The 13450-nt window shown below is 44.0% G+C and overlaps 1 protein-coding gene across 2 annotated transcripts in view; it reads right to left on the bottom strand.

Annotated features, from left to right (window-relative positions):
* Positions 1–449: 449 nt before the first annotated feature.
* The window catches only part of LOC118385178 (calsenilin-like), a 43537-nt gene continuing 30536 nt past the window's right edge, over positions 450–13450 (bottom strand). Inside the window, exons 3-9 of one of the 2 annotated variants that reach the window (XM_035772091.2) lie at positions 9071–9195; positions 8162–8231; positions 3856–3926; positions 3635–3742; positions 3360–3464; positions 3055–3117; positions 450–2792 (exon numbers count right to left, since the gene is read on the bottom strand). In XM_035772091.2, the coding sequence (XP_035627984.1) occupies positions 2745–2792; positions 3055–3117; positions 3360–3464; positions 3635–3742; positions 3856–3926; positions 8162–8231; positions 9071–9195 (590 nt within the window). In that variant the 3' untranslated portion in view covers positions 450–2744. Of the gene's footprint in view, positions 2793–3054; positions 3118–3359; positions 3465–3634; positions 3743–3855; positions 3927–8161; positions 8232–9070; positions 10270–13450 lie in introns of those variants that run through there. The other variant, XM_035772089.2, reaches the window with a different exon arrangement.

Here is a 13450-nt window from a genome sequence, read left to right as displayed (position 1 = left end):
CCAAAACTCCAAAACAGGCAGCAATTTCAGGCAGTCTTTTCAAACAGCTCTTACATTAAAAGGGCATTACCATAATCTTCACAATTTTACAGTATTATTTCAAACTCATAGTGTGAAAATATATACAAGTCATGCTTTTGACTGTACTGGGCATTTAAATGGTTCAAGAGCAGTGGTGAACGTAAAATGTACCATTATTGCCTATGGAGCATTTATGCAAATGCAAAATGGTTATAATTCTAAAAGTAATAATGAACTAGTAAAGAGCAACAAGAGTCCAAACATTTATTTGTGACTAAGACTTGAAGCAACATTGAAAACCACCAAAGTATTTTTTATTAAAATTGAATTTTCACATTTCAAAAAAGTATGCTTTCCTGTGTCTTTGCTACTTGCTAGTTAGGTCTGCTTTACTGTTCTAAAATGCAACAAAACAATATTCCAATGCACATATAATGCACCAATGCACCATATAATGCAGCAGAGCATTACTTTTTTTGTTGCGGCATTTGAGAACAAAAACACTGACTCAACTTGTTAGTAGAAAACAGCCTTGACTTTATATATGAGCCAAAGCACAGGTCATCTTCAACTGTACCAATTACATTGTAATTCATAAACATTTTAGGCCACAGGAAAACTATTTTTAGGAAAGTGATATACAATTACATATGAAATATCATGCGATGTGCAGGTTCCTTTTTTATTTAGAGTGATATTCAACAACATTTTGAAATACATTCTCTCCAGGTATGCAGTTAGTTTATGACATAGGCTGTAGAGGGGTGGTTTGGAGTATGGCGGTATGATAGATGATTGCATGTACTGTCTGTAATGGTGCGAGTAGCTATATGATATGGCAAAATCAATAAATCCCACCTTCCTATCATAATGCTGATGAGCTATATGTACACTATACATGAGGGTACAGAAATGTAAAAAACTTTAACATTTCTAAGCTGTTGTGTGCACAGGAGACTGCTGACGGGAGGATGGCTCATAATGATGGCTGGAATGAAATGGTAGCAAAATACGTGTTTGATGTGCTCGATTCATTTCCATCTATTCCATTCCACCCATTACTATGAGCCCCTACAACACACACACAAACAAATACAATAATATTTGTTTCAGGCTACTCAATAATAACATTCATACTTACATTCAACTGTGTTAACATTAACTTACACTACTCTCAGGCAAACATGCAAAGTATCATAATCGGTTCAGGCATGAGCAGTAGACATGCTACTGCACAGTGTACTAACATTTCACTTCTTATGTTGCCATTCCTATTTGTATTTGTATTTATTATGGATCCCCATTAGATGCTGCCAAAGCAGCAGCTACTCTTCCTGGGGTACAGCAAAATTAAGGCGGTTTATACAATTTTAAAAACATTACAATACATTCACAGATTTCACAACACATTGTGTGCCCTCAGGCCCATACTCCACCACTACCACATATCTACAGTACTAAATCCATGTGTATGTACGTAGAGTGCGCATGTTATCGTGTGTGTGTGTATGTATGTGTGTGTTGGTATGTGTCTGTGTTTGTGTTGCTTCACAGTCCCCGCTGTTCCATAAGGTGTTTTTTAAATCAAATTTTACTTCTTGTGTCAGTTACTTGATGCGGAATAGAGTCCAATGTAGTCATGGCTCTATGTAGTACTGTGTGCCTCCCCATAATCTGTTCTGGACTTGGGGACTGTGAAGAGACCTCTTGTGGCATGTCTTGTGGGGTGCATGGGTGTCCGAGCTGTGTGCCAGTAGTGTAGACAGACAGTTCGGTGCGTTCAACATGTCAAAACTTCTCATAAATCAAAGTATGTAAGTGATATGTAAGTGATGAAGTCAATCTCTCCTTTGCTTTCAGTCAGGAGAGATTGACATGCATATTATTAATATTAGCTCTCTGTGTACATCCAAGGGCCAGCCGTGCTGCCCTGTTCTGAGCCAATTGCAATTTTTCTAAGTCCTATTTTGTGGCACTTGACCACACGACTGAACAGTAGTCAAGGTGCGACAAAACTAGGGCCTGTAGGACCTGCCTTGTTGATAGTGTTGTTAAGAAGGCGGAACATCGCTTTGTTAAAGACAGACTTCTCCCCATTTTAGCTACTACTGTATCAATATGTTTTGACCATGACAGGTTACAATCTGGGGTTACTCCAAGCAGTTTAGTCATCTCAACTAGCTCAATTTCCACATTATTTATTACAAGATTTAGTTGAGGTTTAGGGTCAGGTGAGTGTTTTGCTCCAAATACAATGCTTTTATTTTTAGGCTAACTTATTTTTAATGCTTTTATTTAGGGCTAACTTATTCCTTGCCACCCATTCTGAAACTAACTGCAGCTCTTTGTTAAGTGTTGCAATCATTTCAGTCGCTGTGGTAGCTGACGTGTATAGTGTTGAGTCGTCCGCATACATAAACACTCTGGCTTTACTCAAAGTCAGTGGCATGTTGTTTGTAAAAATTGGAGAAAAAAAAGGAAAGGAAAGTAGAACTGTCAGCAGGGCCATTTTTAGGGATTGTTTTCCCATACATAGTGGAGTCAAACGTTTCGAGTCACATTTCCCTATTCCACATGTTTATGTTTACTGTCCTCATTTTGATGTGTCATTAATCTTCTATTATCCAACGGCGAGGGGCAAGGTACGGAGGGGCTTGTAGGGTCTGCTATTGGAATCAAAGGTCATCTTGACATATATCTGTGTTCTCTGACCAGTCCTAGACCTAGATTACATTCTCAAAGAGCTTTATGGAGGCCATTATATCTTCATCCTGGTGAGAGAAATTAAGAGTTAAGGAATTTGTTGTTTTGGACACAATGTCAATTGAACACTACTTATGGCAGTACTGTTCTTAGCTTTTCATATGTTGTGTGCTCTTCTGACATGTTGTGCAGGTTCTGTAAGACAAAACTGACAGAACATGCTATCTACCAACTACAGGAATACCTGGAATGTTAGCCAGGCAGGTTAAAACCATGCAACAGCCAGCGGCTTGTCCTGGCATTTTTAATATCAGATACATATGTGTTTACCTTCTGACAGGTCTCTATGAACTCATCGATGGTCACCACCCCGTCTCTGTTCCGATCCATTTTCTGAAAAAGGTGGCCATTAAAGATCCTGTATGATTACATACCGTATACTACTAGCCTCCACAGTGACACAATGTGAAGCTTTAAGGTTGTGGAAATTCAAACCGACCAGAGTTCTCATCAAACAAAAACCAACAATAAAGCCTTAAGGACAGAAACAATACAAAACAGAAGGACAGAAGGTGTTAAACAACATGTAAACTGTCAGACATGGGAGGGGGTTACATGCTGGGGGGTTTATGTACCTGAAAGAACTTGTCCACATGCTCAGATGGGTCATCATCTCGTACACTAGGAGAGGTATACCTGCCCATCATGTCATAGATGGACGTCATTATGGCCAACATCTCCTGTACACAGGTGCACACAATACACACATGCACACATAACACACACAAAAACACACACAGTTGCACGTACACACACACACAGTCATGAGTCAGTGCTATGTCTTGCAGTGTTACGTCTAGCAGTAGCACTCTCTCTATGCAAAGTTTGAAGGCAAGGCCTTCCACTGTACCTCCTTGGTGATGCAGCCATCCTTGTTAATATCATACAGATTGAAGGCCCACTGGAGCTTCTCTGTTTCTGAACCTCTGAGCAGTACAGATAGGCCAATCACAAAGTCCTGGAGGGAAGAGGAGGGGGGTTGAGCAGGTTATTGGGATGGCTAAGATTGATTGTTCAGGAAGGTTTTATGCGAGAGAAGAAATTACCTTACTTTCAAGGAGCTCTGCTTACCTCAAAACGGATAGAGCCATTTCTGTCCATGTCAAAAGCGTTGAACAGGAAATGTGCATATGTGGTGGCATCTGAGTAGTGATACCAATAATGTAGTTAACGTCAGGCAGGCGTACAGTAGATGACAGTTGGTTATTTATTCTCTTTTCACTTTCATCCATTTTGACGGTTGCTCAGGGTGAAATGGGTCAGTCTTTAAAGCATCTACAGGGCATTCGGAAAGAATTCAGAACCCTTGACTTTTTTCACATTTTGTGACGTTACAGCCTAATTCTAAAATTGATAAAATATTTTTTAACACCCCATAATGACAAAGCAAAAACACATGTTTAGATTTTTTTCCTAATTTATTCAAAATAAAAAACAGAAATGCCTTGTTTACATAAGCATTCAGATCCTTTGCTATGAGACTCGAAATTGACCTCAGATGCATCCTGTTTCCATTGATCATCCTTGACATGTTTCTACAACTTGACCACAGTCCACCTGTGGTAAATTCAATTGATTGGACATGATTTGGAAAGGCACACCTGTCTATATAAGGTCCCACAGTTGGCAGTGTATGTCAGAGTAAAAACCAAGCCATGAGGTCGAAGGAATTGTCCGTAGAGCTCAGAGACAGGAATGTGTCGAAGACACAGATCTGGGGAAGGGGACCAAAACATTTCTGCAGCATTGAAGGTCCCCAATACCACAGTGGCCTCCATCATTCTTAAATGGAAGACGTTTGGAACCATCAAGACACTTCCTAGACCTGGCCACCCGGCCAGACTGAGCAATCGGTGGACAAGGGCCTTGGTCAGGGAGGTGTCCAAGAACCCGAACTCCATCACTCTGACAGAGCTCCAGAGTTCCTTTGTGGAGATGGAAGAACCTTCCAGAAGGACAGCCATCTCCGCAGCACTCCACCAGGCCTTTATGGTAGAGTGGCCAAATGGAAACCACTCCTCAGTAAAAGGCACATGACAGCCTGCTTGGAGTTTGCCAAAAGGCACCTAAAGGACTCTCAGACCATGAGAAACAAGATTCACTGGTCTGATGAAACCAAGATTGAACTCTTTAGCCTGAATGCCAAGTGTCACACCTGGAGGAATCCTGGGACCATCCTTACAGTGAAGCATAGTGGTGGCAGCATCATGATGTGGGGATGTTTTTCAGCGGCACCGACTGGGAGACTAGTCAGGATTGAGGGGAAGATGAATGGAGCTAAGTATATAGAGATCCTTGATCAAAACCTGCTCCAGAGCGCTCAGGACCTGAGACTAGGGCGAATGTTTACCTTCCAACAGGACAACGACCCTAAGCACATAGCCAAAACAACATAGCCCGGACTTGAACCCGATCTAACATCTCTGGAGAGACCTGAAAATAGCTGTGTAGCGACACTCCCCATCCAACCTGAAAGAGCTTGAGAGGATCTGCAGAGAAGAGTGGGAAAAATTCCCCAAATACAGGTGTAACAAGCTTGTAGCATCATAGCCAAGAAGACTTGAGGCTGCAATCACTGTCAAAGGTGCTTCAACAAAGTACTGGGTCAATGTAAATGTGATATGTGTTTTTTTAATTTTTATACATCTCCCAAAATTTCTACAAACCTGCTTTTACTTCATCATTATGGGTTATTGTTTGTAGATTGATGACAGGAAAACATAAATATATGCCATTTAGCAGACGCTTTTATCCAAAGCGACTTACAGTCATGTGTGCATACATTCTACGTATGGGTGGTCCCGGAATCGAACCCACTACCCTGGCGTTACAAGCGCCATGCTCTACCAACTGTGCTACAGAAGGACATTTACATTACATTTACATTACATTTAAGTCATTTAGCAGACGCTCTTATCCAGAGCGACTTACAAATTGGTGCATACACCTTATGACATCCAGTGGAACAGCCACTTTACAATAGTGCATCTAAATCTTTTTAGGGGGGTGAGAAGGATTACTTACCCTATCCTAGGTATTCCTTGAAGAGGTGGGGTTTCAGGTGTCTCCGGAAGGTGGTGATTGACTCCGCTGTCCTGGCGTCGTGAGGGAATGTGTTCCACCTTTGGGGAGCCAGAGCAGCGAACAGTTTTGACTGGGCTGAGCGGGAACTGTACTTCCTCAGTGGTAGGGAGGCGAACAGGCCAGAGGTGGATGAACGCAGTGCCCTTGTTTGGGTGTAGGGCCTGATCAGAGCCTGGAGGTACTGAGGTGCCGTTCCCCTCACAGCTCCGTAGGCAAGCACCATGGTCTTGTAGCGGATGCGAGCTTCAACTGGAAGCCAGTGGAGAGAGCGGAGGAGCGGGGTGACGTGAGAGAACTTGGGAAGGTTGAACACCAGACGGGCTGCGGCGTTCTGGATGAGTTGTAGGGGTTTAATGGCACAGGCAGGGAGCCCAGCCAACAGCGAGTTGCAGTAATCAAGACGGGAGATGACAAGTGCCTGGATTAGGACCTGCGCCGCTTCCTGTGTGAGGCAGGGTCGTACTCTGCGGATGTTGTAGAGCATGAACCTACAGGAACGGGACACCGCCTTGATGTTAGTTGAGAACGACAGGGTGTTGTCCAGGATCACGCCAAGGTTCTTAGCGCTCTAGGAGGAGGACACAATGGAGTTGTCAACCGTGATGGCGAGATCATGGAACGGGCAGTCCTTCCCGGGAGGAAGAGCAGCTCCGTCTTGCTGAGGTTCAGCTTGAGGTGGTGATCCGTCATCCACACTGATATGTCTGCCAGACATGCAGAGATGCGATTCGCCACCTGGTCATCAGAAGGGGGAAAGGAGAAGAGTAATTGTGTGTCGTCTGCATAGCAATGATAGGAGAGACCATGTGAGGTTATGACAGAGCCAAGTGACTTGGTGTATAGCGAGAATAAGAGGGCCTAGAACAGAGCCCTGGGGACACCAGTGGTGAGAGCGCGTGGTGAGGAGACAGATTCTCGCCACGCCACCTGGTAGGAGCGACCTGTCAGGTAGGACGCAATCAAGCGTGGGCCGCGCCGGAGATGCCCAACTCGGAGAGGGTGGAGAGGAGGATCTGATGGTTCACAGTATCGAAGGCAGCCGATAGGTCTAGAAGGATGAGAGCAGAGGAGAGAGAGTTAGCTTTAGCAGTGCGGAGCGCCTCCGTGATACAGAGAAGAGCAGTCTCAGTTGAATGACTAGTCTTGAAACCTGACTGATTAGGATCAAGAAGGTCATTCTGAGAGAGATAGCGGTAGAGCTGGCCAAGGACGGCACGCTCAAGAGTTTTGGAGAGAAAAGAGAGAAGGGATACTGGTCTGTAGTTGTTGACATCGGAGGGATCGAGTGTAGGTTTTTCAGAAGGGGTGCAACTCTCGCTCTCTTGAAGACGGAAGGGACGTAGCCAGCGGTCAGGGATGAGTTGATGAGCGAGGTGAGGTAAGGGAGAAGGTCTCCGGAAATGGTCTGGAGAAGAGAGGAGGGGATAGGGTCAAGCGGGCAGGTTGTTGGGCGGCCGGCCGTCACAAGGACCACATATCTAATACATTATAGAATAAGGCCATAAAGTAATCAAATGTGGAAAAAGTCAAGGGGTCTGAATACTTTCCAAATGCACTGTATATATCAATAGATGAGGTTCTGAGTTTTCAGAATCTTGCATCTACTGATCAAATTTTCAGTCAAAAACAGTAAGACAATGCTCTATCAAATAACAGTCCATTGAAATAGCCAGCCTGTCCTCAAGGAAATAATATAGTAAATGTAAATCTGTGACACTCAAATTAGTATGATATGTTACATTGGGTATTGTTACTTAAGCCAAAAATTAGGTTGGTCGGGGAGGATGGGTGGGCATATAATGCAAAACTCGAGCAACCCAAAGGCGTCACTGGCAACTTTAGCATTTTAGCTAAAAAGCAACTTTGCAACTACTTACTTCTTCTTAGCTACTTTTCAACTACTTAGCATGTTAGCTAACATAACTATTAACCTTAACCTCTAACCCTAACACCTAGCCTAGCTAACTTGATCTATCTAGCCACCTTGCTAACATTAGCCACAACATGTCATACGTATTGCATATTGCACAAATTGCAGTTCATAACATATCATATGAATTGTAATTCGTAACATTTCATGTGAAACGGATAATGGACATCCACAAATGAATAGCATACAAAACATATCATACTCATTTGAGTGTCACAGATATACATTTGCTTATGTGAGGTCTACCCCTGAGTCCAGGTTGAAATTGCTGATAACAGTAGGGGCAGTTAAAAGGGAGTCTCCCACCCATCTATTATCAACCATGGTGCCTCCCTTGCATCTCTGGAGGGGAGAGAATCCTACCTCCCTGGGGGAAGAACTGTGAATAGATGGTCTTGAACGTCTCCTCATCCACCAGCCCGCTAGGACACTCCTGTTCAGAGAGACATGAACATATGTTGAATAAGTTTGTCTTCCTTAACTTGTATGTATTGTACGCATTCATGTAGTTAAATATCTGTGCAAAGAGGTGTGTCTAACGGCTTGTAAATGGCTAATATACAGGTAACTGCCAAAATAAAGGAAACACCAACATAAAGTGTCTTAATAGGGCGCTGGTCCACCATGAGCCAGAACAGCTTCAATGCACCTTGACATAGATACTTATTAGTGTCTGGAACGCTATTGGATGGATGTGACACCATTCTTCTGTGAGAAATGCCATCATTTGGTGTTTTGTTGATGGTGGTAGAAAACGCTGTCTCAGGCACCGCTCCAGAATCTCCAATAAGTGTTCAATGGGGTTTAAAACTGGCGACTGAGATGGCCATGGCATATGGTTTACATCATTTTCATGCTCATCAAATCATGCAGTAACCACTCGTGCACTATGGATGGGGGCATTGTTATCCTATGGAGGCATAGCCATGACTGCCAGAATAATGGCCTGCCCATCATTTTTATACAGGACCCTAAGCGTGATTGGATGTTAACTGCTCAATTAACTCAGGAACCACACCTGTGTGGAAGCACCTGCTTTCAATATATGTTGCATCCCCCCTTTACTCAAGTGTTTCCATTATTTTGGCAATTACCTGTATGTCTAAAAGGCTTGAAGTGTGTGTAAATATCTGTGTAAATGTATGTAGCTATGTAAGTATGTAAAACATATTGTGAGATGATATCTTTGCAGTCCTTCAAGTCCCTGACAATGTTGATTTAAGCACCCCACTCCCACTCGGTGCTCTAAGCCCAGCCAAGTCCCAGTCGCACATTTTTGAAGCCTCTGTAGAGCGACTGCAGCTCTTTCCTGGTAAACTGGGTCTGGGCCTGGAGCTGTTCTAAGCCTTCGGGCTGGTGACGAACAGTAGAAAGCTCCAATTCACAGTCACTACTCTCTGTTTGAGAGAGGAGAGGGAGAGAGGGAGAGGAGGACAACCCAGGGAAAGGAAGGAAAGTCGGGAGAAGGGGTGAGGTGAAAGGGAGAGGAGAATGCAGATTCAGGGAGAGGCAAAAATAGGACAGAAATGGATGAGAAAGGTTGAAATTGGGAGAGGAAGATGTGAGGATAATCAAAAGAAGTTGGAGGGAGAGACATTTGTGTGGTGGGTAACAGAAATGGGATTGGATGACAATGGAGCACAATAACATTTTTAAAAGCAAAAAGATGGTGGATAATAAAGTAAGGATGATGAGGATGATGAGTGGAAGACAAGCAACCCTCAGAGAGACAACATATAAATACATATACATATACATATATAATGAGAGAGTGGGGCACAGATTAAAACATACATAATCAAGACAAAGGAAATGAAGAATACATGGAGTTACTACTGTGTGTGTGCTCACCATCTATGATATACAAACAACCAGAGAGAGGAAAAGGGAGAGGAAGAGATTGAAGTATAGGGAAGTGAGGAGGTGAGAAAGGGAGAAACACACAATCAGGTTAAGTCAGGTGGCCACAGTGTTGTCTTTTCTATTTCTATCTATCAGTAATAAGACATGAGACCTTCGTGTTTTGAGGCATTGTGTTGACAACAGTGAAATCATGTAGCGTCAACTATCAACAACACAGTACGAATAGCTTATGTCTATTTGTGAGGAATATGATGGCCTTGATCAGAAAAGAGACTGGGGAGTCTGTTCCTGTTACTTACCATCTAATGACAAGGGCTCCCAGACACCAAACTGCTTGAACATGACAAAAAAAAGGCCAATGACTACAGTAATTGCAATCAGTTCCATGCCATCCAGCACCATGGCTGACTGATTTGAGTAAGAACCTTTATATGGTTTCTATTGGCCAGCCCTGGACATATAGGATGTGTGTTCCATAACTTTACAAATGTTTGCTGCTGTAAGTGTGTATGTAAAAAACATCCTATCAAAGAATTGAAGAAGATGCCTGAAAAATAGCTGCAAACACTGAAATCTATTGGTCACACTTTACTCCCCCCATCCTCCCACCCACACACATTGTTAAAGCAGGTGAAATCTGCAAGTGACGATGCTCTTCATGGGTGAACAAGGTAAAGATCCCGTAACAGTCACTCTGTTTCAGCTGCCATTCATTTAACCCCTTGATCTCCAGCGAAGGCAAAAAGGTGAGTTTGTTGATAATATTTTGTCTTCCAAAAGTCCCTCTAAATCCAGGTCCAGTGCATGGTTTTGAGTAAAAAAAACAACAAAGGTATACTACTTAATTCCTCATCTCCCAAATCTCCTTTGTGAAGTATCCTCTGTAGTAAACATTCTGTCCCAGTTAAGGGCTGAACCCCCCGTGTCTCCCTTTTTGGGTAAGTCCGTCCCACAGGTCCATCAAGACAGGAATTCTCCCTCTAGTGCAGTCTCCGATTTGAGTGAGCGAGAAAGATGAGTGAGAGAGGGGGGAGGAGGGCAGCAAGTCCGGAGGGATGATGTGTGTTTTTTACTAATAGTTTCTGATTGACCGTCTGAGCGTTTCCTTGTTTGCCCAGGCATTTTAAGGATGATGTAAAGCTGTAAACCAGGCATTGATCCACATCCGCTGATGGCTGGAATATGACCAGCAGCACTTAGAGTGAAGGAGTCTGCCCTAGCCTGTGTGGCGCTGCCTGTGTCTACCTCCCATTGACACATATAGCACAAAAAGGCAGACTCACATCAAACATAACACTGGATGGATTCAAAGAAACCTCACATTGTGTTTCTAATTCAACAAACGAATATCAAGGGACTTTAAATTGGGGGAAGAGGGGCGGTAGACAGAGTGCCCTATGGTTTTTCCCATCCTATTCCTCTTTAAGTCTCTGTCAAGTTTTAGCATCAATGCTCTCCATTAGTTTACACTCCACCAACACTTTCATGATATCAGTTGTGGTAGAGTGCATGACTGTGAGGGCGTAAACAAGACAAAGAGAAGAGACGAAGATGGGTAGAGTTCATAACTGATGAGTGTGCACATCTTAATGGAGTGAGTTTAAGCAGGAGCTGAGAGAGAGGGCGGGGGATAAATCAATCATTGAGATGCAAAATGCTGGTCTTAGGACTGGAATGGGAACAGGCCAGAAATGCATTTTACCAAAGAGAGATTTAGATTTAGATGGAGTTAGTCACTTGACTCTCTCTTCTAAGTGCCCAGAGATGCTGCACATAAAAGTGCTGCACCTTGTGGATACTATAGGGAAAACACTTAAGCAGCACTGACCACTGCACTGGGACGACAGTCTGAGGCCCCTCCCACAACTGAGCCTGTGTTCATCATTTCAAATCAAATCAAATGTTATTAGTCACATCCCCCGAATACAACAGTGAAATGCTTACTTACGAGCCCCTAACAGACAGTGCAGTTTAAAAAGATACAGATAAGAATAAGAGATAAAAGTAACAAGTAATTAAAGAGGAGCAGTAAAAAATAACAATATATACAGGGGGGTGCCGGTACAGAGTCAATCTGCGGGGGCACCGGTTAGTTGAGGTGGTATGTACATGTAGGTAGAGTTAATTAAAGTGACTATGCATAGATGACAACAGAGAGTGGCAGTGGTGTGGGGGGGGCAATGTGAATAGTCTGGGTAGTCATTTGACTAGATGTTCAGGAGTCTTATGGCTTGGGGGTAGAAGCTGATTAGAAGCCTCTTGGACTTAGACTTGGTGCTCCAGTACCGCTTACCGTTTGGTATTAGAGAGAACAGTCTTTGACTAGTGTGGCTGGAGTCTTTGACAATTGTCAGGACCTTCCTCTGACACCGCCTGGTATAGAGGTCCTGGATGGCAGGAAGCTTTGCCCCAGTGATGTACTGAGCCGTTCACACTCTGTAACCAGGCAGTGATGCTCTCGATGGTGCATCTGTAAAACCTTTTGAGGATCTGAGGACCCATGCCAAATATTTTCAGTCTCCTGAGGGGGAATAGATTTTGTCATGCCTGCTTCACGACTGTCATGTTGTGCTTGGACCATGTTAGTTTGTTGGTGATGTGGACACCAAGGAACTTGAAGCTCTCAACCTGCTCCACTGCAGCCCCGTCGATGAGAATGGGGGCGTGCTATGTCCTCTTTTTCCTGTAGTCCACAATCATCTCCTTTGTCTTGATCATGTTGAGGGAGAGGTTGTAGTCCTCTCACCACATGGCCAGGTCCCCTCCCTATAGGCTGTCTCATTGTTGTCGGTGATCAGGCCTACTACGGTTGTGTCATCTGCAAATTTAATGATGGTGTTGGAGTCGTGCCTGGCCGTGCAGTCATGAGTGAACAGGGAGTTCAGGAGGGGACTGAGCACGCACCCCTAAGGGACCCCTGTGTTGAGTATCAGCGTGGCAGATGTGTTGTTACCTACCCTTACCACCTGGGGGCGGCCCGTCAGGAAGTCCAGGATCCTGTTGCAGAGGGAGGTGTTTAGTCCCAGGGTCCTTAGCTTATTGATGAGCTTTGAGGGCACTATGGTGTTGAACGATGAGCTGTAGTCAATGAATAGCATTCTCACATAGGTGTTCATTCTGTCCAGGTGGGAAAGGGCAGTGTGGATTGCAATAGAGACTGCATCATCTGTGGATCTGTTAGGGCGGTATGCAAATTGGAGTGGGTCTAGGGTTTCTGGGATGATGGTATTGATGTGAGCCATGATCAGCCTTTCAAAGCACTTCATGGCTATAGACGTTGAGTGCTATGGGTCAGTAGTCATTTAGGCAGGTTTCCTTAGTGTTCTTGTGCACAGGCACTATGGTGGTCTGCTTAAAATATGTTGGTATTACAGACTCGGACAGAGAGAGGTTGAAAATGTCAGTGAAAACACTTGGTCAGCGCATGCTCGCAGTACACGTCCTGGTAATCCGTCTGGCCCTGCGGCTTTGTGAACGTTGACCTGTATTAAGGTCTTACTCACATCGGCTGCGGAGAGCGTGATCACAGTCTTCCAGTACAGCTGGTGCTCTCATACATGTTTCTGTGTTATTTGCCTCAAAGCAAGCATAGAAGTAGTTTAGCTTGTCCGGTAAGCTCGTGTCACTGGGCAGCTCTCGGCTGTGCTTCCCTTTGTAGTCTGTAAAGGTGTCCAGGCGCTGCCACATCTGAGCGTCAGAGCCGGTGTAGTATGACTCGATCTTAGTCCTGTATTGACGCTTTGTTTGATGGTTCGTCGGAGGGCATAGCGGGATTTCTTATAAGCTTCC

The sequence above is a fragment of the Oncorhynchus keta genome, chromosome 6, assembly GCF_023373465.1.
Source record: "Oncorhynchus keta strain PuntledgeMale-10-30-2019 chromosome 6, Oket_V2, whole genome shotgun sequence".
Classification (NCBI taxonomy): Eukaryota; Metazoa; Chordata; class Actinopteri; order Salmoniformes; family Salmonidae; genus Oncorhynchus; species Oncorhynchus keta.
Note: the sequence above shows the minus strand (reverse complement) of the source record. Positions and strands in the feature narration are given on the sequence as shown.